Source organism: Mastomys coucha, unplaced genomic scaffold (assembly GCF_008632895.1).
Source record: "Mastomys coucha isolate ucsf_1 unplaced genomic scaffold, UCSF_Mcou_1 pScaffold23, whole genome shotgun sequence".
Classification (NCBI taxonomy): Eukaryota; Metazoa; Chordata; class Mammalia; order Rodentia; family Muridae; genus Mastomys; species Mastomys coucha.
Genome location: NW_022196906.1, coordinates 101,600,452 through 101,623,800, shown reverse-complemented (window position 1 = coordinate 101,623,800; position 23,349 = coordinate 101,600,452). Strand labels below are relative to the sequence as shown.

The 23,349-nt window shown below is 47.8% G+C and overlaps 1 protein-coding gene across 2 annotated transcripts; it reads right to left on the bottom strand.

Moving 5' to 3' along the window:
• Positions 1-4,047: 4,047 nt before the first annotated feature.
• On the bottom strand, positions 4,048-21,612 carry Mon1a (MON1 homolog A, secretory trafficking associated). Of its 2 annotated transcripts, XM_031344932.1 has the most exons (6): positions 21,334-21,612; positions 8,831-8,970; positions 6,896-7,381; positions 5,411-6,176; positions 4,415-4,562; positions 4,048-4,315 (listed from the first exon to the last, which is right to left on the bottom strand). In XM_031344932.1, the coding sequence occupies exons 2-6, from the start codon at positions 8,955-8,957 to the stop codon at positions 4,175-4,177; spliced, it is 1,668 nt and encodes a 555-aa protein (XP_031200792.1). In that variant the 5' UTR covers positions 8,958-8,970; positions 21,334-21,612; the 3' UTR covers positions 4,048-4,174. The 2 variants fall into 2 exon arrangements, with proteins under 2 accessions (XP_031200792.1, XP_031200793.1); XM_031344933.1 differs by lacking the exons at positions 6,896-7,381; positions 21,334-21,612.
• Between the last annotated feature and the right edge of the window lie 1,737 nt (positions 21,613-23,349).

Below are 23,349 nucleotides of genomic sequence, written 5' to 3'. Positions count from 1 at the left end.
CCCCCCCCCGTGGCAATAGTTAGAGGCAACTTCTGTGAAGACCTAGCCCTCTGGCTCTGATCCTGTCACTGTGGCCTCAGCATGAGAAAGCATATATGGGACAGAAGGGATAAATGCCGATATGGGAGAGGTGTGGTCGACTTCCGGGGCACCTCTGGTCTCCCAGCCTTGCTTTGTGGATCCAACGTCTCTGAAACAAGCACGTAGCTCTAGTTGGCTGGAATCCAGAGTCCTCTTCCCAGGATGGGTAAGTGCCCGAAGCCATGTCCTTGGCTATCTCTCTTACCTGGGACTCAGCCGCTGTCTCTTGGTAAGAGGTCTTAATACCTCAGGGTGACAGAGCAGGAAGAGGTACTCTTGTTTTTTTATTTTTTATTTTTTGTTTTTTTGTTTTTTGTTTTGGTTTTTCGAGACAGGGTTTCTCTCTGTAGCCCCGGCTGTCCTGGTACTCACTCTGTAGACCAGGCTGGCCTCGAACTCGGAAATCCGCCTGCCTCTGCCTCCCAAGTGCTAGGATTAAAGGCGTGAGCCACCACTGCCTGGCAGGAAGAGGTATTCTTAACCCGGCAGCTTCCTTAGCTCAGTGAACCTGGGCTCTAGAGGGTTCCTCACGGGGTGACCAGCTGTGAGCCCTGGGGCAGCAGAGGATAAGGGAGCTGGGGAGGGAGGAGCCCGGCCTGGGGAATTCTATCTTTTCTACCCCATGCCCAGGACAAACTTCACTGCCTGCTTCCCTTTCTAACACATGGCCTTAGCGAGTGCTTCATCCCTTCATCCTTTCATAGTTGAGATGGGATTATCCTAGGATGCCTTTGTTTGTTTTGTTTTGTTATTTAGAGACAGGGTTTCTCTGGGCAGCCCTGGCTGTCTTAGTGCTCACTTCGTAGACCAGACTGGCCTCAAACTCAGAGATCCACCTGCTTCAGCCTTCCAAGTACTAGGACTAAAGGTGCCACTATGCCCAGCCTTTTTTTTTTTTTTAAAGCATCATTTAAAATCATCAAAAAAGGGCTGGTGAGATGGCTCAGCGGGTAAGAGCACCAATTGCTTTTCCAGAGGTCATGAGTTCAAATCCCAGCAACCACATGGTGGCTCACAACCACCCATAATGAGATCTGACACCCTCCTCTGGTGCATCTGAAGACAGCTATAGTGTCTTCACTGATGATTACAACTGATGTTGTAATAAATAAATAATAAATAAACCTAAAAAAATCATCAAAAAATACGGAACCCTTCACAGATCTTCGAGTCAGCCTTGCACAGGGTTGGGGGGGCGGGGAGCCTGCTAATCTCTGTATTGTATAAAAGAAGGCCTTTTATATCCAGCCTGCGGAAGTTGCATCTCATGGGTCACCAAGAGCTTGGGCTTAACACACACTCCCAACACAGTTTGTGCTCTTCCTCCATCCCCAGGGTAGGACTGCCCAGTTTAGAAATGAATAAACAACACTAAGCCAAACCACGGCACCCTTCCAGTATTCCATGGTCAACATGTCTAAAGATAGTCATGCAGAGAAAACTGAAATACTCTCCACACAGCGTCCAGACAGGGGCGCTTGTGAATGTTGTCTTGCCTCCAGAGATTGTGAGACATTTCTGGGCGCTAGGGGCAGGCTTCACACTTTTCGATGGCTTTGCCCAATCCACTTGGAGGTGGGAACAGCCATTAGTTGGTTCTCTGCTGCCACCATGTGGTCATGGTGGCGACTGCACCCCAGGACAAAGCTCCATTGGGGGTAGATAGGTTTCTCAACTGCAGAGCCCACAGGAGAATCCCTTTGTTGTTTTTCATCTGTGGATTCTGCAGGAACTTCAAGGTAGGCATGAGGCGCTGCACCCCCTAAGGTAAGCTCACTGGGTTTGGCCTATTGCCAGCTTAGGGCTTAAACTACTCTGGCATCTTCTCACCACTAAGGGATGCTAGCCCCTTTGCCTTCCATGGACTCAGACCTCTTTGAACACCTCAAAAGATTAGGACGAGTTTCTTTTTCCAACCCAGAAATCACATTAGTGGGGTGGGGGGTTCTCTCTAACTACAGTATGACCACATCAGATTGCAGCCCTGAGTGACTTGCCTGCTGTAATTTTATCTGGAGGTTGAAAATCCCTGGACTTAAGGACTCTGCTGGTTTCACCGCAGAACACTTATATCAGGTTCTCTTTTCAGATGTGGGTGCCTCTGCTAGGAACACCTCCTTTACTTGCCTGTCACCTCATCCCTGAGCACTTTTAGATGCCTACTGCCCCAGGTACACCTGCTTGCTTCTGACCCTCTTCCCATCTTCCTGATCAGAATTGACTCTGAACTGCAGAAGCTGAACAGCTGCTAGAGTGGCTACCAGAGCATTTAGGGGCTAACTGCTGACCTGAACATCCGGGGATGTCTGTCTTTGCATCCCCCTGGTCCCAAAGGATTGATCTGAAATCCCTGGTCAATAGCAAGTTGAAGAAAAGCATCCGATAGCTAGGAAATAGACCCGGGGCAGGTGTGCAGTGTGTGCTTCTGAGGATCTTAAGAGACCAGGAAAGAGGCTGGAGAGATGGCTGGGTGGGTAAGAGAACTGACTGCTCTTCTAGAGGTCCTGAGTTCAATTCCCAGCAACCACATGGTGGCTCACAACCATCTGTAATGGGATCTGATGCCCTCTTCTGGTGTGTCTGAAGATAGCTGCAGTGTACTTATTTATATACGTTAAATAAATTAATTAAAAAAAAAAAGAGCCCAGGAAGGAGGCCTGCTGCCGTGTTAATTTTCACATAATCTAGGCTGAAACCAGAGACAGTGATCCTGCTGCGCAGTCAGCACAGCTGTCACAGTGCAGCCTCAGCGTGGCCTGTGCTAACTCATGCCTGCTCCTCTCTCGTGTGCTGTCACAGTGCGGCCTCAGCGTGGCCCGTGCTAACTCACGCCTGTTCTCTCGTGTGGCCCTACTCTCTGAGGATGCATGGAGGTGGTTGGACAGCCAGAAGACCACATTCATTGGGCACTTGTCTCTAGTTAGGCTTTTTGCTTCTCTAATCAATGCTGGTTAGGTTGTAGCAGGGCCAGGACCCCCTAGGAGCAGGTCGGAGGCCTTCCATACTATGCCCTGGGTTGCCCAGAGGTCTTATAGTGGAGTGTATGGAACCAGTCCTTTACTGCTGAGGGTCCTGGGAGTGTCCACAGTATTTCATGTAGGACAGGCTGAGGCACAGCCTAGCATATCTCGTGAACTTGTTAAGGTACACTTATTTCTAGAGGCTCCAGAGATCAAGCGGGTTTCTTTTGCCTCTTTCTTGGGGTACTGTGCTGATGAACTGGCTGGCTAACATACAGGAATGAAGGCAGACAGCCCTTCATGAGAAGGCCTAAGCATGGTCCCCAGAGGCCTGTGGCTATAGGGAGACTAGACTTGGAATCTAGTCATACTCAACGCTGGGTTGCCTGGCCAAGGGCTCCTACCCAGACGTCGGCCTGGGTCATCCCTGCCGGTCTTACTCAGTTCAGCCTGGCCTTTCCCACAGCTACCCATCAACCAGACCCACAACCAGCATGCTGGTGACTGCACTGTCCTCCGAAGCATGTGTCTGGGCCCCACCAAGGAGTGAAGGAGTGGCTAACGCTGGGAGGACAGGGCATGGAGAAATGGAGGCAGACAAGGGAAAGGCAGAATGGTGCTTATGAACTCGTTACACATGGCAGGACTTTGGTGGAACCAAATTGGGCCAGACTAGAATCTGACTCCACACGTGAGGGTCTTGATGCTGGCAAAAGGGTGGGAGAAGAGGGGCTCAAATGAGCATGTGCTCCCATGTATAAGGAGTATGTGAAGGGGCAGGAAGAGGACCCTGTGTCTGTATGTAAGAGTGGTTGGGAAGAGCCAGTGGCAAGGCTGGGCGTGCTGGTGCACATCTTAACTCCCAGCATGCAGGAGGCACAGGCAGGGTCTCTGTGCATTTCAGGAAAGCCAGGACATAGTGAGTTCCAACAGCCAATGCTACATAGAGAGAGCTTGCCTCAAAAACTGACAAAACAGAACAAAGAACCAACGACAAAGTGCAACATGTCTTTCTCAACACACTTTAATGCACGCACCAGCCCACAGTCCCTGCCTGCTGGCTGGGCAAGGGAAGCCAGCCTCACCTGGAGGCTCCCATGGCTTCCCATGCCCAGTGTGCCTTCCTACTTCCATCAATAGGTGAGGGGTGTGAGGATGAAGAGACGGTCTTCCTCTTTACGGATCCAGCGCATCAGTTTATGGATGGCACTGACAGCTGATGCCTTGGTCCCCAGTGGGCTGTAGCACATGTAGAGTTCAAAGGCACCTGTCACCTGGAGGGGGGGGCAAAGGGTCATCATCTAGAATAGGCATGCCCTTGTGGCATCTTCCCAGGATCCGTATAGAGACCAGTTCGTCTAGAGCCACCTTACCCAGGCTAGGAGGTTCTCATTGGGGCCTGTATAGTAGATGGTCTTGAGTGGGCGAGAGGCATTGTGGGCACGGCTGTGTAGGTACTGGTAGAGGCCCAACAGCCGCTCCTGCTCCTCTTCACTGGAGTATGGGGCCTCAATCTCAGGACTGCAAATGGAGAAGTGGGTTCACAAAGGAAGGCCCTTCACGGTCTTCTCTGGAGATCTAGAAACGTCTGTTTCTGGACAGGGAGATTTTACTGCCTGTTCTCCAGGTGCGCCCCTGCAGGAAGGGACTGTCTTCTAGCTAAAGAGGACTACCCAGCTCAGGAGGGAGCCCTGCCCCCTTGCCAGGTTCAAGGTGAACCTTCCTTGGAGAGGCTGCTTCTGAGTTCAGGTACCTAACTGAGTAGCAGGTCTAGAGTGAAGCAAGGCAAGCTGGGAACCCTGAGCCAAAAAATGGAGGGAACAGGGCTGGTGAGATGGCTCAGCGGTTAAGAGCACTGACTGCTCTTCCAGAGGTCCTGAGTTCAAATCCTAGCTCACAACCATCTGTAATGAGATATGATGCCATCTTCTGATTCGTCTAAAGACAGCTATGGTGTACTTAGATATAATAATAAATAAATCTTTTCTTTAAAAAATGGAGGGGACAGGAGGGAGGGCAGACTCTGACACATCTGCCCTGCCCCTTTATTGGGGTGGGGGTTGGGGTGGGGAGTCGATTCTGCATCCTGGCCTGGACCAAAATTACCTCAGAAGCAGAGCTGCTACAGGGCAAAGGACATGGGAAACCCTGTGTTCCAGCCTCTTTCCCAAGTTGTTCCAAGCCTTATGAGTACTGAAGTAAGAGAGGTGTGTGCCCACCGAGAGATGCCAGAGTAAATCAGCCCCAGCATATTGGTACACTCTCAAAAAGAGTGGTTCCGATTCAGGGCTGCGTCTCAGGTCTCAGGACCAACCAGCCTCCCCCATCTCTGCATCCTTGTCTCCCTGCATCCTCCTCTCTCCTCTCACCTGGTGAAGAGTCCTGAGCTCTTTGATTTATAGAGGAAGTGGCGAAGGTCAGGGATGCCCACTTGGGCAACGCTGTAGTAAGGTGTGCGCAGCGCCTCCCGCAGGGCCAGATGGGTTCCCCGCTTTCGGAGGCGTTCCTGGAAGCGGCGGCGGCAGTCAGAGACTGCAAAGAAGTCCTCACGGTCAGTGGAGATCAGCAGCAGGCAGAGGTCGGTGTCAGGTTCTAGGTAAGAGATGTGTGCGTGGAAGAAGCCGGCCGCATTGAACTTTGGCAGGCACACAGGGGTCCAAGCCTCGCCCTCACGGAAGGATGAGGAGGAGCTAATGAGGTTGAAAAGCAGGTGCAGGTCGATGGGATGCAGGAATTGGTCCTTGCGGCGCACGAGCGCCACCAGCTGGTTGCGGGCCAGCAGGATGGAAAAGACCAGGCTGCGAGCACGCGCCTGCTGCAGGCTGGCACTCACCGTGTCCCGCACGGCCGCTGCCAAGGGCAGGCACCGCGCCGCGCCCATCAGGAAACTGGGGTCTCGAGCCATTAGCTGCAGCAGGTTATCGGTGATTCGCTCCGAGCCCGAGAGCAGGCGCCGCAGGTCGTAGTTCTGCTTCTGCTGGAAGATGTGGCTCAGCTGCGCGCCCGTAAGAAGGCTCAGGATCTGGTAGTAGATGTACAGTAGCTCCTGCGCCAGCTCCTGGGCCGACTGCCGCGTGCGGGCCACCGCCACCAGCACCAGAGGGCTCCGGCGCACGAATACTACCTTGTAGCCATCTAAGGGTGTGGGGAGGGGGTCAGCTTCAGCCCTCCTCCCAGAAGCCCTCCCGGATAGGCTTTCCCAGTGGGCACACAGCTTCACTCTCCAGGGTTTTCTTGCTGGGAACTCTGAAGGGGCTTACTGGTGTGGTTAGCCTAGTCACCTCACTTCCCTGCCATTTGCTTCACAAACCACCTTCTTTTATCTGTTTGTTTTCTGAGAGCATCTCGCTCCAGTAGCCAGGCTGGCCTGGGACTGGCTAATGTAGCTGAGGCTGATTCCCCTGCCCCCATCTCCTGAGTGCTGGGATTTACTGGGTAGATGGACATCACCAGATCTCAGCTCAAAAAAGCACATTTTTATGGTATCTCTCTTTTAACAAGAGATCTGGGCTAAGGATCTGGGATCCACTGACTGTTTTTATTCATTGCCACTGCCCCCGGAAGGCTTTCGTTCTTTGTGGTGGCAAAACTCCTGTCTTGCCAAGCCCCACCACCTCAGGAGGCCTCTATTGTTATTCTATCTATTGAGAGCATAAAGCTCAAGAAATGGAAGTACTTGTCTCTTAGCCAAACACAACCCAGATTTCTAGAGGGTGAGTGTGTGTGTGTGTGTGTGTGTGTGTGTGTGTGTGTGTATATATACACGTGCGCACGCGAGAGTGTCTGTCCAAAGCTTGGTGTGAATAAGCCCTGCCACTGGAGCCTTCCCCCACACCCCTCATCAGGTGGCTCACCTGCATGGATGGAGCGGATGGCATTCTTGTCTGCCTCCAGAAAGGACACCAGGGCAACCATGACACCCATAGTGCTGGAAAGTGCTTCCTCAGACCCATAGCGAGAATACACAGGCTTCCCTGCCTCACTCAGTACAAACACATGCTTCTGGTGGAGACGCCACGTCTCAGTAGCGTCCTCCTCATCCCCTTCAGCTGAGCCCTCTTGGGAGGGCTCTGTGGCTGGGCGTCCAGCTGCCCCCTGGGGTTCCAGCCAGTCTTCAGAGCTTCCTGGCAGCATTTCCTCCTGCAGGTCTCTGGCCACACCAGTCAGCTGGGTGCTTAGCTCGCTGAAGTCCTGGCTAATCTGGCGCATGTCTGTAGCCAGTGGTGGGGGGCTCCCGACAGACTCTTTGGGACTGTCCCCAGAGGCTTCCCTGTCTTGTAACTCTGTCAGGTCTTCATAGGAACGCGCATGGACGAACATTGCACCCTCCTGCCCAGCACCTGCAGACCAAAAGTACTGGTGCTTAGAGAGGTAGTTGTTGCCAGACACTCACCACTAACCAAGGAGAGGCCTAGTTGCTTGGGGCCAAGCAGCTCCTCCTCCTCTCACTGTCTGCCATGGGCCATGCTAAACTACAACATGAAAGCCCTAGGTCTCGTGGCAGCATTAGAAATTGGTATCTGCCAGCCTCTCACTAACATTGAACAGTTTACTCCTAGCCCATTCCAAACATACTGGCCATTACTGACCTGCACTTTGGACCCCTCAACACTTAGACTTACCTCAGGAGCGTGCCCTGCACCTGCTGTTTACCTGAAGGCATCCCCCACCCCACCCCGTGGATGAGTACTTGTCGTATGTCATATGTCAGCTCATCGGCTCTCAGGGAAGACGTAGTTACTTATATGCCTGACGTTCAACCACAGTGTTGTGCTTCTCTCTTTGATTTCCTGTGGAACACTGACCACTTATTAGTCATTCCGATGGTATCCCCCCAAGAGCATGGACTTATTTACCTTCTCCATCCATGGGGGAGGGCTACCATAGCCACTGACTACTGCCAGCCTGTGGACTGAAGTGTGCTAGGCAAGAATTTGACTAGTAGCCTGGCAGTGATGACGTATGCCTTTAATCTCAGCACTTGGGAGGCAGAGGCAGGCAGATTTCTGAGTTCGAGGCCAGCCTGGTCTACAGAGTGAGTTCCAGGACAGCCAGGGCTACACAGAGAAACTCTGTCTGGAAAACAAACCAAAACAAACAAACAAACAAGCAAAAAAAAACCCAAACCAAACCAAACCAAACCAAACCAAACAAAACAAAACAAAAGAGAATTTGACTAATAACCTGAAGTCCTGTTCGTTTCCTTGTTTTGGAGATGTGGTCTTAGTATATAAGTAAGTGGCTAGCCTCATACTCATTATGTAGCCACAGGTTGGCCATGAATTCACACCAATCCTGCCTCAGCCCACGGGTGACCTATATGCACTGGGATCATAGTGGACAGCACCACATCTTTTTCTTTTGAAACAGTTGGGTTTTTATTACAAGATACTTTAGCTGGGTGGTGGTGGTGCACACCTTTAATTCCAGCACTCAGGAGGCAGAGGCAGGTAGCTCTCTGAGTTTCAGGCCAGCCTGGTCTACAGAGATAGTCAGGATAGCCAGGGCTACACAGAGAAACCCTGTCTCAAACCTCCCTCTCCTGTACAAAAAGAAAAAAAAAAAAGGTATTTTAAATATAGACTTTTAAGTAAGATCAATAAGAAAAGAGAGCCTGTTTTGACAGGAAATGGCAAGAAAGGAAAGCTGTAAACTGAGCCCTGCTTTCTGCAGAGTCCCCATCATATGACAAATACCCGACTAGTGACTGTGGAAATCACAAGAAGGAGATCAACCGTGAGCCCCGCCTCCCCTGGAGGCTTGGCTGTCCCACCGGTCTCTGCCCATACCTGGCTCCGTTCCCTGGGTCAGTCCTGGCGTGGGGCTCTCAGCTCTTTCCACACTTTGGCCATTGGAAGGAGCCAATGTGCCCTCAGGGCATTCACTGCTTCTCTTCCTCTGCATGTCAGCAGCCATCTTTTGGACTGTCCTATGAGGTGAAAGAAGGGCAGCACAGAGAGCAGAGGCATAAGGTGTGCTGGCGGAGGCTGAGAAGACGGTTCTTACCAAGACCCCACCAAGTCAACGACCTGGGGATGGCTTCTGAGTACTCTCTCACTCACTAAAAAAATAATAAGTTCTTTTTTCTAGTTGTGGTGACTGGTACCTATTATCCTAGGACTCAAGAGATCTGAGTCAGATGGATTCCCCAGAGTACCAGCTAGCTGTGGCTACACAGTAAAACCTTGTTTTAAAAACTACAATCTCAAGCCGGGCGTGGTGGCACACGCCTTTAATCCCAGCACTTGGGAGGCAGAGGCAGGCAGATTTCTGAGTTCGAGGCCAGCCTGGTCCACAGAGTGAGCTCCAGGACAGCCAGGGCTATACAGAGAAACCCTGTCTCGAAAAACAAAACATAAAACAAAACAAAACAAAAAAAACCCTACAATCTCGACGGGCGGTGGTGACACACGCCTTTAATCCCAGCACTTGGGAGGCAGAGACAGGCAGATTTCTTAGTTCAATGCCAGCCTGGTCTACAGAGTGAGTTCCAGGACAGCTAGAGCTAAACAGAGAAACCCAGTCTCGAAAAACCAAATCAAACAAACAAACCAACCAACCTACAATCTCGCCTTCCCTCTCCCTCTCCTGGGAGCTGAAACCAACGCCCTTGTATATAGTAGGTAGACACTTTACCTCTGAGCTATATACCATCATCATACTCCTCTTCTGCTTATAAAAGACACATTCATTGCAGAAAACTTGGAAACGCTGGAAGCCTAGGGGTTATCCATCCCCCTCTCTCCCACTCAATCTTCCTAGCTACTCTAAGAGTGGTAGTTGCTATTATTAGTTTGTTTTAGAAAATGCTTTTAATTTTTTGTTTTTCTTGAGACAGGTTTTCTATGTGGTTCTGGCCATCCTGGAGCCCGGTACGTAGACTAGGCTGGCCTCAAGCACACGTGCCTTTGCCTCCAGTACTGGGATCACAGGAATGCTCCACCTCATCCAGCCTGAAACCACACATTCACCCAAGTTTAAAGTTATGTATTTAGAGGCTAAAAAGATGGCTCAGCAGTTAAGAGCGCTTGGTTCTCCAGAGTTCCATTCCCAGAACCCACGTGGCAGCTCACAAATGCCTATAACTCTAGTTCCATTCAGATACCAGGCACACATGTAATGGACATACATAAATCTTTAAAATAATTAAAAAGTATTAAAGGTGTGTGCCAGGTGTGGTGGCACACACCTTTAATCCCAGTAGAGGCAGGCAAAGAGGCTCTCTTACACAGAGAAACCCTGTCTCAAAATAAACAAACAAATACAAACTATTTATTTATTTATTTATTTTTGAGACAGTTTCTCTGTGTAGCCCTGGCTGTCCTGGAACTCACTCTGTAGACCGGGCTGGCCTGGAACTCAGAAATCCGCCTGCCTCTGCCTCCCAAGTGCTGGGATTAAAGGTGTGTACCACTACCTCCCAGCAACTATCTATCTATCTATCTATCTATCTATCTATCTATCTATCTATCTATCTATCTATCTATCTAGTGCGTGAGAGTGTGTGTGTGTGTGTGTGTTTAAAAGCGCACACATGGCACAATGCATGCACAGAGTCAAAAGACACATTCCAGGAGTCAGTTCTCTCCTAGTACTTTGAGGCAGAGTCCCTCTTGTTTCTGTCACTGTGCAGTCTCTGCCTCCTGTCTCACCATAGATGTACTTAGATTACAGATATGGACCACTGCACCTGGCTTTTCACATGTGGGGTTCAAGGATCAAACTCAACTTTGGCAGCAAGGGCCTTCACCCACTGAATCATCTCATGAGACCTTATGTACACACAAAGGCAAAGTACCACTTTTATATGTCAAATAAAATAACATAAAACATATTAAAAATACATAAAAAGGACCAGAAGGAAGTAGCACTGTCAGGTTAGCAAGTATTCCTACAATATTTGAGAGATTGAGACAGAAGGATTGTTGAAAGTTGTGGGCCAGGCTGGGTTACATAGTGACAAGTCCAGCCTGAAATACATAGTAAAACCCTGTCTTAAAAAAGTTCAAGTACCACTGGGCAGTGGTGGCGCACGCCTTTAATCCCAGCACTTGGGAGGCAGAGGCAGGCAGATTTCTGAGTTCGAGGCCAGCCTGGCAGTCTGGTCTACAGAGTGAGTTCCAGGACACAGGACAGCCAGGGCTATACAGAGAAACCTTGTTTCAAAAAACAAACAAAACAAAACAAAAGTTCAAGTTAGCCTGCTATGAAGTGTATGTGGGCTAAGTCTGCAACTCAGAGCACAGCTCTGATCAGGTTAATCTACAGAGCTGAGAAATGAAGCTCGGGTTTGTCTGATGTTATTCTAGCAGGGAAGAACTTGACACAGGAGTTGAAACACTCTACAATGTTCTCTCACTCCATACTCTACCAGGTATTTATGGGAGTGGGCATGGTGGTGGACGCCTTTGATCCCAGCACCAGGAAAGCTATGGTAGGTGGATTTCTGTAAGTTTGAGGCCAGCCTGATTTACAGAGCCAAGCTCAAGGCCAGCCAGAGTTACAAAAAAGAGACAATATATTGGGCTAGAGAGATGGCTCAAGTGGTTAAGAGCACCGACTGCTCTTCTGAAGGTCCTGAGTTCAAATCCCAGCAACCACTTGGGGGCTCACAACCATCTGTAACAAGATCTGATGCCTTCTTCTGGAGTGTCTGAAGACAACTTATATATAGTAAATAAATAAATCTTTAAAAAAAGTAGAGAGAATATATTTAAAAAAATATATAAATTGGAAGAGCTGGAGAGAAGGCTCAGCGGTTAAGAGCAAAGAGGTTTCTGCAGAAATCACTCCCAGAAACCACATGGTGGCTCACAACCATCTGTAATGGGATCTGATGACCTCTTTTGGTGTGTCTGAAGATAACTACAGTGTACTCATACATAAAAACAACAACAACAAAATCCACAACGAATTGGAGCTGGCTGTGGTGCTGCATCTGTTTATCCCAGCATTTGGGAGGCAGAGGCAGGAGGATCTGTGACTTTGAGGCCAGTGCGGTGAGTTTCAGGACAGACAGAGCTACATAGAGAGACCCTGTCAGAAAAACAACAAAAGGCAAAAGTTGAATTGACCAGCAGTTCTTTTGGGACATTCCAGTGCTTGCAGAGGAAGGTGAGTCCCAGTGAGCAGCTTTTTTCTTTAGAGCCCTGGCTTCCTCTGCCAAAGGTGACTCCATCATTCATAAATAGCTACTGTTGGGCAGGGCGATGCAGGTGGCACTGGGGAGGCAGAGGAGAGGCAGGGGAGAGTTTGAGGACAGTCTAGGCTATACCAATAAAAATCAAGGAAGGAAGGAAAGAAAGAAGTTAGGGTGGGGGGTTATAGTAGAACATGCCTGTAATTTCAGAGCTCAGGAGGTAGAACAAGAGGATTGGGAGTTCAAGGCCAGCCTGAACTGTATCAAAACAAAATCAAAGTCAACTACAGACAAAACAAAACCAATATATATATATATGTATATATATACACACACACACACATATATATACATATATATACACACATATGTATACATATATACACATATATGTGTGTATGTATATATATGTGTGTATACATATGTATATATGTATACATATACCATATACCATACCATATACCATATTTGAACTCTAATTCTCTTCTAGCCACCACACAATTTTTCCTGCTGCTATTTTATTTAAAAAAAATTTTTTTTTTGAGACAGGGTTTTTCTCTGCAACCCTGGCTATCCTGGAACTCACTCTGTAGACCAAGTTGCCCTCAAACTCAGGGGTCTTCCTGCCTCCCCAGTGCTGGGATTAAAGGTGTGAGCCACACCTGGCTAGGGCTTACATTTTTGAGCAGGCAAAATCTACCGTGGGTCTGAAAGCATGTCTTCTCTCTCTCTCTCTCTCTTTTTGTTTTTTGTTTTTGTTTTTTTTTGTTTTTTTGTTTTTTGAGACAAGGTTTCTCTGTCTCAAAAAACATAGCCCTGGCTGTCCTGGAACTCACTGTGTAGACCAGGCTGGCATCAAACTCAGAAATCTGCCTGCCTCTGCCTCCCAAGTGCTGGGATTAAAGGCATGTGCCACCACTACCTGGCTTAGTTTTTCTTTTTTCAAGATTGATTTGTTTATGTGTGTAGCTGTATGCACCTGTGAGCAGCAGTGGGCGGCAAACATCATCAGGTGTCTCACATTTTTCTCAGCTAATCAGGAAGCCAGCAAGCTAAGGCAACCCCCCTCTCTGCCTTTCTTGGAGGTGGAGTTGCAGTATATTTGTGAGGTACCTGTCTTGTTATGTTGTGGTGTTTGAATGTGCTTGGCCCAGGGAGTGGCACTATTGGGAGGTATGGCCTTGTTGCAGGAATGATGGATTAAAGGTGTGTACCACCTTGCCTGGGCCTAAGCTTTTCATGGCGACTATGCCTCAAGATCCAGATCAAAAGTGTGTGTCTTCCAGCCGCATGATCTGGATCACAGGTGATCCCTCCATTTCTGGATTGTAGTTTACTCTAGATGTAGTCAAGTTGACAATAATGTGAGGTTTGAATATGGCTGGCCAGGGAGTAGCACTATTAGGAGGTGTGGCCTTGTTGGAGTGGGTGTACTCTTGTTGGAGGAAGTGTGTCACTTTGGGAGTGGCCTTTGAGAACCTTCTCCTAGCCGCCTGCAAAGTAGTCTTCTGACTGCCTTAGGAACAAGGTGTAGAACTCAGCTCCTCCAGGGCCATGCCTGCCTGGACTCTGCCATGCTCCCACCATGATGATAATGGACTGATCCTCAGAACCTGTAAGCCAGCTCCAATTAAATGCCACCCGTTAGAAAAGTTGCATTGGTCATGGTGTTGCTTCACAGCAATAAAACCCTAAGACATGTGTGTATGCTGGATCTCAATTCCTTCCAATCCTCATGGCTTTGAGAAAACAATGACTGAATGAACAATCTCTTCAGTCTCCGTCTGGTAATAATTCCGAGTTGCTCTGTTCAAGCAATGGTCCATCCTATTAACATCTTATAGCTTGGCCATTTTGGAACACTGCCTCTTTCACATACAGCGACATGGGAAAACATAGGTAGAAGATTATTTATGATATGATATTATGATCTGAAATACTTCATTGTCAAAGCTGGCTAGAATTAGTGTCCTAGCTAAGGGGGCTGGGAAATGTGGAAAGCCCACAGACAATTCTTAAGCAGTGAGGTCCGTGCCACAGCATCTTTCCCCTCTTCTTTCTGGGATCCAGACATTCCACTAATGACCTCCAAGGTCACCTCACCTCAGCCCTGAGTGGTAACAGACACACACCCCTGACATACTCTCGACCTCTCTCCCCCTCCTCTGTCTCCTGTCCCCTTCTCCTCTTCCAGCCCTTGTCCCATCTTTTTATTTTTAGACATGTCTCACTTTGTGGCTAAAGCTGCTCTGCTGGTCTGAGGTTCACTGAACAGTGCAGTCTGGACTTGAACTTGAGGGAATTGACTTCTCTCCTCCCAGGTGCTGGGACTATGCCACCAACCCTGGCTTACTTCTCTCCTGAAGCACTTATGGCTCTTGGCTTCTAGAAAGCCATTCTTCTTGGCTCTTTGACTCGCACGTGCTTTCCACAGTTCTGACTGGAAGGCCCAGAGTTCAGTCCTTGCTTCTCTTCTCTGTCCTCAATGCCTTTGGGATCTTATTCCAGTCTTGTAAGTTATCTCCACACATTAATGGATTCAACTTTATTTCTAGCCCCAAGGTTCCTCCTGATTTACAGGCATACACCTGGAACTGTCTCATCTGTTATCTCAAGGTTATATGCTGAAATCAAGCTCCCAATTTTTCTAAAGAATGTTTCTTGCTAGGTGTGGTGGCACACACCCAAAATCCAAGCACTGAGAGTTGGGGCCAGAGGTCCTGGAGTCCAAAGTCGTTCTAAGCTACAAAGCAAGAAACTTCAAATCCAGTCTTGCCTAAATGAGACCTTGTCTTAAAAACAAACAAACAAACAAACAAAAAACCAAAAAGAAACAAAAAAGGTAGAGATGGCTCTGTGATTAAGAGTGCTGACTGCTTTTCCAGAGGTCATGAGTTCAAATCCCAGCAACCACATGGTGACTCAAACATCTGTAATGATGCCCTCTTCTGGTGTCTGAAGACAACCACAGTGTACTTATACATAATAAATAAATAAATCTTAAAAAAAAAAAAAAACCTACCACACACCAAAACAAAACAAACTAGAAAAACAAAAAACAAAAAACCAGACTGGGGGTTGTAGCTGGAAACGTGGCTCAGCAGATAAAAAGTATTTACTGCTTCTCTAGAACAGCCAAGTTTGGTTCCCAGGCCCACGTTAGGCCCATGTCAGGCCCACGTCAGGCCCACAACAGCCTCTAAGTCCCACTGTGGGAAATGGGTGTCATCTCCTGGCCTCTACAAGATGCATCCAAGTGGCCTACATTTACCAAGACACAAAATAAATAAATAAATAAATAAATAAATAAATAAACCCCACATCTTTAAAAACTAAGCCAGCCAGATGGTGGTGGTACACCCCTTTGATCCCAGCACTCAAGAGGCAGCTCTAGGCTGATGAGAGAACCTATTTCACAGGAAGTGAACAGCTTTCTTGAGAATGATTCTGAGGGCTTCATGTAGACGTATTCTAGTATGAACACACACACACACATAGACAATAATACCAAATAAAAGTAAAAGCAATGAGCTTTGATGAGAAAACATTTTAAACATTTACATCTTATATCCCAATATTCTAACTTACTATCATTATTTTTCCCATTGAAAATAATATGGCTAGCTGGATGGTGGTGGCAGCACATGCCTTTAATCCCAGAACTTGGGAGACAAAGGCAAGGGAGCTCTGAGATTGAGGCTAGCCTGGACATAGAGAAACCCTGTCTCAAAAAAGAAAGAAAAAAAAAAAAAACAACAACCAGCACTTGGGAGGCAGAGGCAGGCAGATTTCTGAGTTCGAGGCCAGCCTGGTCTACAGAGTGAGTTCCAGGACAACCAGGAAAAACCCTGTCTTGAAAAACAAAAAACAACAACAAAAAAGTTGAGTGGTGGTGCATGCTTTTGATTCCACTACTCAGGAGTCAGAGGCAGGTGGATCTCTGAGTTCAAGGCCAGCCTGGTCTACAGAGTGAGTTCCAGGACAGCCAGGGCTACACAGAGAAAGCAGATCTCAAAAAACCACTGATAATGAGGAGGAGGAGGAAGAGGAGGAGAAAAATGATGTAAGTGGTGATCTTGGAATCTAACTCAGCTGGTAAGAGTGCTCGCTTAGTACGCTCAGAGGTTTTACATAAGCTGGTGCAAGCCTGCAATCTCACTACTATAGCAATGAAAGCAGAGAGCTCAGGAGTTTAAGGGCATCTCCAGTTAGAATAGTGAGTGTCATGTCAGCTTGGTCTGAATGAGATGCTGTCTTTTAAAAAAGCACAAAACTAAGCATTAAAAATCTCAAACTTGGTAGGCCAATGTAGGAAGGTTGCTAAAAGTTTGAGGCTAGTCTGAACTACAGAGTGAGACCACATCAAACAAACAATAGGGGATGGGGGCTGTAGCTCAGTTTGATCTTCAAAATGTGACACGGTGACAGGGCATGCTTAGCACTCCAGAGAGCAGAGCAGAGGCTTCTGCCTCCTGGGAACCTATCTTTACAAGAGAGAGAGAGAAAAGATAAACTCTAATGTGGCCAGAGGCTGTGGTGCTGATGCACAGCTCTAGTCCCAGCACTCCAAATGGTTGAGACGTGGGCATCACCGCCGGCCATGACTTTGACCACCCAGAGCTGCATAGTGAATGCTACATAGTCTCAATAAAAACAAAAACTGGGGGTTAGGGATGTACCTTCGTTGAAGGAGTGCTGGCCTATAACACATAAAGTTCTGGGTTTGAATCCTGCACTATGTAATATCATGTATGGGACTGGAGAGATAACCCAGTTGTTAAATGCTTACCTTGTGAGCGTGAGGACCCAGTTGAATCCCAAGAACCCCTGTAGAAAGCTGGGCATGGGGCACCCACGTACTCTCAGCACTGGGCAAATGGAAATAGCTAGATCCCTGGAGCTTCGGCCAAGGTAGCTTTACAAGATGATGAGTCCCAGACTACTGAGAGACCTTGTCTCCAAATCCAAGGTTGGGTAAGGGGGCAGCAGCCCACGCCTTTAATCCTAGCATTTATGAGGCAGAGGCAGGCAGATCCCTGTGAGTCTGAGGCCAGCCTGGTCTATAGAGTAAGTTACAGGACAGCCAAGGCTACGCAGAGAAACCCTGTCTCAAAGAGAAAAAATAAAGCAAAACAAAGAAACAAAAACCAAAACCAAGGTTGGGCCAGCCAGCTGGATCACCAGGTAAAGACACTTGCCACCAAACTTAACAACTTGAGTTTGATCCCTAGAATTCCCATGAGTCATTTTCTGACCTTCATATGTCCCCCACTCCAAATTTAAAAAGAAAGAGTTTAGCCAGGCAGTGATGGCTAATGCCTTTAATCTCAGCACTCACTAATCTCAGATAGACACCGCTGACAAAATAGGACAAAAGATTTACCAAACTTTTATCAACCAGATAAGGAAAATCAAGATAGGAAAACTGAAAGCTTTTAAGAAATGTAGTTTAAGCCAGGCAGTGGTGGCACGTGCCTTTAATCCCAGCACTTGGGAGGCAGAGGCAGGTGGATTTCTGAGTTAGAGGCCAGCCTGGTCTACAGAGTGAGTTCTAGGACAGCCAGGGCTACACAGAGAAACCTTGTCTCAAAAAACAAAAACAAACAAACAAAAAGAAAAAATTTAAAAGCAAATAAGCAAGGTGGACAACACCTAAGGAACAATACTTGAGAAATTATATTTTAAGTTGACCTGTGGCCTCAATATGCGTACAGGTCCATGCACACACACACACACACACACACACACACACACACACACACACACACGGGTAGGGCTGGAGTGATATAGCTTTGGTGGCTAAGAATTTGTTTTTTTTTTTTTTTTTTGGCTGCTTTTGCAGAGGATCACAGTTCATTTCCCAGGACCCATGTTGGGCAGCTCACAGCAACCTGTAACTCCAGCTCCCAGGGGACCTAATATTCTTTTTTGGCCTTCTCAGGCACCCATACACACATAGATACACATATTCACATACACACACAAAAAACCCAAACAGATGTAGGCGACCTCAACTCTCGGGAGACAGAGGCAAGAAGATCACAAGTTCAATTCCTTCAGCTATATAATAGGTTTGAAACCAAACGGGGATATATGAGACTCTGTCTCATACAAAGCAATAAATAGGGGCTGGAGAGATGGCTCAGGGGTTTATTTAGATCAGAATATGTACTCCTCTTAGAGGAGACTTGGTTTGATACCTAGCAACCTGGTTAGGTAGATCACAGATGCCTACAACTCCAGCTCCAGTAGATCCAGTGCCCTCTTCTGGCCACTGCAGGTACCGCACACACGTGTATCACTTCCTCCACCAACATACACACATAATTAAAATAAATAAAATTAAAATATTAAAAATAAATAAATGATAGTAGGATGTTCCTGATAGAATAGCCAACTTTCACAGAATAACTCTTCAAAGTTGTAAATGTCTATATCTAATAGTTGACCACTACCCTTTTCTTTTCTTTTCTTTCTTTCTTCCTTTTCTCTTTCTTTTTTTTTCTTTTCTTTCTTTCTTTCTTTCTTTTTTTTTTTTTTTTTTTTTTTTTTTTTTTTTGATACATGGTTTCTCTGTGTAGCTCTGGGTGTTGTGTTGTGAAACTCACTATGTAGACCAAGTTCACCTGCCTCTGCCTGCTGAGTGCTAGGATCAAAGGGGAATGCCGCTACACCCAGCACACTGGCTTTAATAGTTGATCATTTCTTATCTCTTCCACAATTATCTGATGGGTCCAAGCTGCCATTATCCCCCTAGCAAATTATTGCCACAACCTCCTAACCAGTGGTAATGCATTCCACCAGGTCTCCCTTTGGAATCAAGGTGAGCCTCCAAAAAGTAGGCCTTCCTGTGCTCACTACACTGATACCGCTCTGAGCAAAAAGCCACTTCCGGCTAGCGGCACACAAGGCCCCCTCAGTTTATCCTTCCTCCTTGATTTCTCTAAGCTTATTTTCTACCCTTTCTTCTTCCCAACCCCTTTCCACGTCAGCTCGGTATATCCTGAACTCCTCTTCACGTGACCTTTGCCCTTACTCTCCCTACACCCTAACTAAGTCATTTCCATCTTTTCCTAGGCTAGCACAATGACTCACTCCCTCACTCCGGGCTGCTGGAATACCTTATCAGCAGTATATCTGCTCACCCAGACTTTTCTTTTCCTAGATTAAGGTCGCCCTGTGGCCTGCGACATTAGATGTATGCAGGAGGAACTAAACCCTCGTTTAACACATAAATATCTTTGGAGGATAAAGAAAAGGGAAAGGTCTTTGAAGAACACCCAGTTCAAGTGTACCTGGGGTCAAGCGAGAAAACTCTTGCCTGTGGAGACAGTTTGTCTCTGGAAGTAATCAAGTGTTCAGGAAAACCAGCTCTGTAGTCAGAGGAACTGGTTTTACTGGTCTGTTTTCTCACTTATAAAATGGTACTGAACGGCTGCAAACAGCCGCTCAGGATTTATGGGGTGGGAAGATTAAATGAGATAATACATGTGATCTGGCTATATGGGGTAGGCATATCATATACTCAGCTGCAGTTATTAGCACGTTGTGGTTATTCTTAGCACTCAGACTGCATTTACACACAGATCCAGTGGTCTCTGCCCTGCAAATCAACCCTTCGAAAATTTTCTCAGTCAGCCAGGGCCTGATGAATGAACTTCTGACCTCAGGAAGTATGAGCCCTAGTGTGAGGGACCCCTCCCCACCCGCCCAGAACATCAGGTCAAAGAGCCATGGGCCTCAGCCTCAGAGTAATAAGCAAACTGCTATTTACAGAATATTTCCAGTTGCAGAAACAGGTTGCCAGTACTCAGCTGCTCCTACATATCTCTCCCAAGTCTGCACAGGGCCCTCTCTGCGGCCTTGTACTTCTGGCTTCAAACAAGTTCTACACCAGTCACACTGTCCTGATGACCCACTCCTTCAGGACACCTTTTGTGCTTCTGAGTGTTAAATAAATGCAGTGTTTCTGAGTGTCCCCAGCATAGGACCTGCACAGGGAAAGGAGCGGGGTCCGCTGTCTAGAGCTAGCCGGTGCTTTTTTTCACAAAAGTTCTCCTTCTATGTGAGATCATATAGCATCTTTATCCTTGCCAAGGTCAGTCTGGGCTTCCAAACAGAAGGCCCGGTGAAGCGAACAGTTTTCTGGATACCTACCCGCTCAGGCAAGAAGGTTGAGTGCATGAGATGAAGCCCACCTCCCACCTCCCATGGACTTTAACTTCTGCAGCTAGTGCTCCTGGAAAGTTGGTCCCGGCCTTTATGCAAAGGGGGGGATCTCAGAACAGCCCCAGCAGTCTCTCCAGGAACGTGTTTTAGGCTCTTCTTCTGAGCACCCCCAGGGCACGCAACTTTTCCTAGAGGCTTCTAGCAGAGCCCATGAGCAAAAATCACCAAGAACAAAATAAAACGAAAACAGACAAACAAAAAACTAGTTATTCCTCCTTCTAATGTGCCTCCCTCCCTCAGATTGCTCCTGGGAGAGGAGGGTCTTGCAAAAGCCCCTCCTTACTGGCTCCAAACAACCTTGGTCCTTTTTCCTGTTCTGACAGTGCTTCACCTTTGGTTTCGACCCCTTTGATCCACCTGGGAGGACAACTCAGAAAGTAAGACAGACGGGGCTCAATCGAGACTGTGCTGTGGCGGCTTCAGCAGGGTGCCTATTCTATCTACAATGAGCCTAGCTCCTTGTCACCTCTAGAGGCCACTCCCCTTCCTGACAAAGGCTGCTCACAGTTCCCAAGCAAACTCTACCTAGAAAGGGTTGGCTCACCTAATGTAAGGGCAACCTAGTTTGTACCCATGAGAACGAAATCTCAAGTCTGAGACCCTCCCAGAGCTGCCTGGCTCACGCCACCATCTTCTGTAGCTTTTAAAGAGAACTCTGAGGGCCGAATGTGTCCGAATTGGGATTTGGTGTCTGCTCCTCATGGGACATTGCCCTCCCGGCCAAAGGATGAGTTCTCGCCTCATCTTTCGTATTGCCCAGCTGGGACCAGCCAGCTAAAGGACCCCAAAGAGACGTAGTACTCCTATCGGGGCAGTAGATGGCCGGGACCCCCCCTCCTCGGTTTTCAAGCCCCTCCCTCTAAAGATGACAGCTTGCCCGCCTCTCGCCGCCCCCAGGCCACGTGGGTTGGTAGTCGAACTCACCTGTTTCTTGGGGGAGCACAGGACCTACGGAGGGTGCCAGTCACTGCCCTCTGCCAGACCCCTGGAGAGATATAAGTGTCCAGCAGTGCCTGGTCTTAGGGTGCAACTTCGCGGGGCTACCGCCCCTGGAGGATACAGACATGGCCACAGCAGAGGAACCGATCCCTCCTGCCGACCCTTAACCGGCCACCGGCGCAGGAAGACAGCTTTCACCGGCCTCTGGTGGCGGAGGCCCGGTTCCAGCCTCTTGGCCAGCCCCAGCCCGCCCCTGTGTGCATTGTGGGAAATGTAGTCCGTAACTCTCCGCAGCCTAAAGCACTGCGGGAGCGGTTCCGGGCTCCGGAGCCTGGCGATGCCAGAGGCGGGGTCTGACCCAGGTCCGGGGTTGCCTCACCTGGCACCGCCTTCTTCCGTGTCTTAGAGGCCCGTCCTCTACCCTTACCCCTCAAACGCCCACTAGAGGTTTACTTAGAGACGGGAGCGAACGTCAGTATTTCCCCGCCGATCATGGAAAGACAATATAAGTTTAGGGAGCTGGATAAATGCCATTAGTGAGCCCAGCCACATAGACTGTAAAGGACGTGGACATGTCGAAAAGGCTCAAAAATTGTTGCTTAAAAAGACTTTAAGCCCGGTCACAGTATATTAGTATAAGGCAATAGAGGCACAGTTCTCAACACTTCGCATAGACTGACCCGGGGAGCTTTTAAAAAAAACATTAATGCCTGGACACTACCCTAGAGATTTTTACTTAATTGGATGAATGTGAGGAACTAGGCATCGGAGTTATTTTAAAAAGCTCCCGGGTGATTTCTAAGGGCAAGGAACCACTGCTTATAATTTCTGAGATGCAAAGTAATAAAAACAGGAAAACAAGCAGCCCTTATTTTTGGTGAATAGTTTGAAAAAGCAAAATTAGGCAATGACTAATATTGTTTATTATCTTCTCTGAAGCAATTTGCTTACTTTTTAAGCTTCATGGTTAATTATCCCAATAGTTCTGGGATAAAGGACAAATTCAGAAACCTCTGACTTTCCCTTGCAGTTTGACAAGCTCCCTTAGGTGGTCAGTCTCCTGTGCTTCACACAATCCTATCCAGAAGTAGTTGAGGAGATCTTTTTCTGTCTTTTTCTCTGTCTCTGTCTCTCCCGTGCAATTATTTATTTATTTATTTATTGTATTTTTGAGACAGGGTTTCCCTATGTAGCCCTGGGTGTCCTGGAACTCACTCGGTAGACCAGGCTGTCCTCGAACTCAGAAATCCACCTGCCTCAGCATCCCAAGTGCTGGGATTAAAGGCCTAAATGGTCCTAAAGTTTTCTCTACTGGTACTTCTCATCCTTAACTCTCTCCTTGAGGACTTTTGAAAACTTACCAAATCTGATGGCTTCTCAGTTTCTCTGTAGCCAGAGTGATCTCTCAGTTCATGGGGTCTTGCCACAAGTTGAAGCGCCAAAATGTTGTTTTAAAAAACTAAATTCCAAATGCAGACTCAGAAGCCAGACACTGTGGTGAAAGCCTGGTAGCTCAAAGAGACAGAGGAAGCACCCAGCTGACCTTCCTACTCCACCAACGTCCCAGAAGGGAAAAAAAACCTGTTCTCCTTGTTTATACCATCTTAAATACCCTTCTACTCAAAACCCCTCCTTTTCTGTGGCTTATGGCCACTCCCTGGGTACTTGGTGCACTTCTTGACCTAGGGTTGACTTTACTTAGCTCTTAGATTAAAGGTGTATGCTTTACACTTGTTTAAAAACAAGTATGTGCTTACCGTAAGCAGAAAGCTCTAGGATCAAAGGCTGAGCCATACCACCGTTAGAAACAGCTCACAATCGCCAGCTTTAAGATACGGTCAACAATGCCCTGCAACAACGATACCCGCCGCACCGCTTGCCCTCTAGGAGGGTAGATCCTTAAAGTCTCAGCTTTGTGCTGACAAGATGGGTCCTTAGGTAAAAGTTCCTGCCAAGCCCTCACCCCAAACTCATACGTACATACAAATAGTACATTACAAA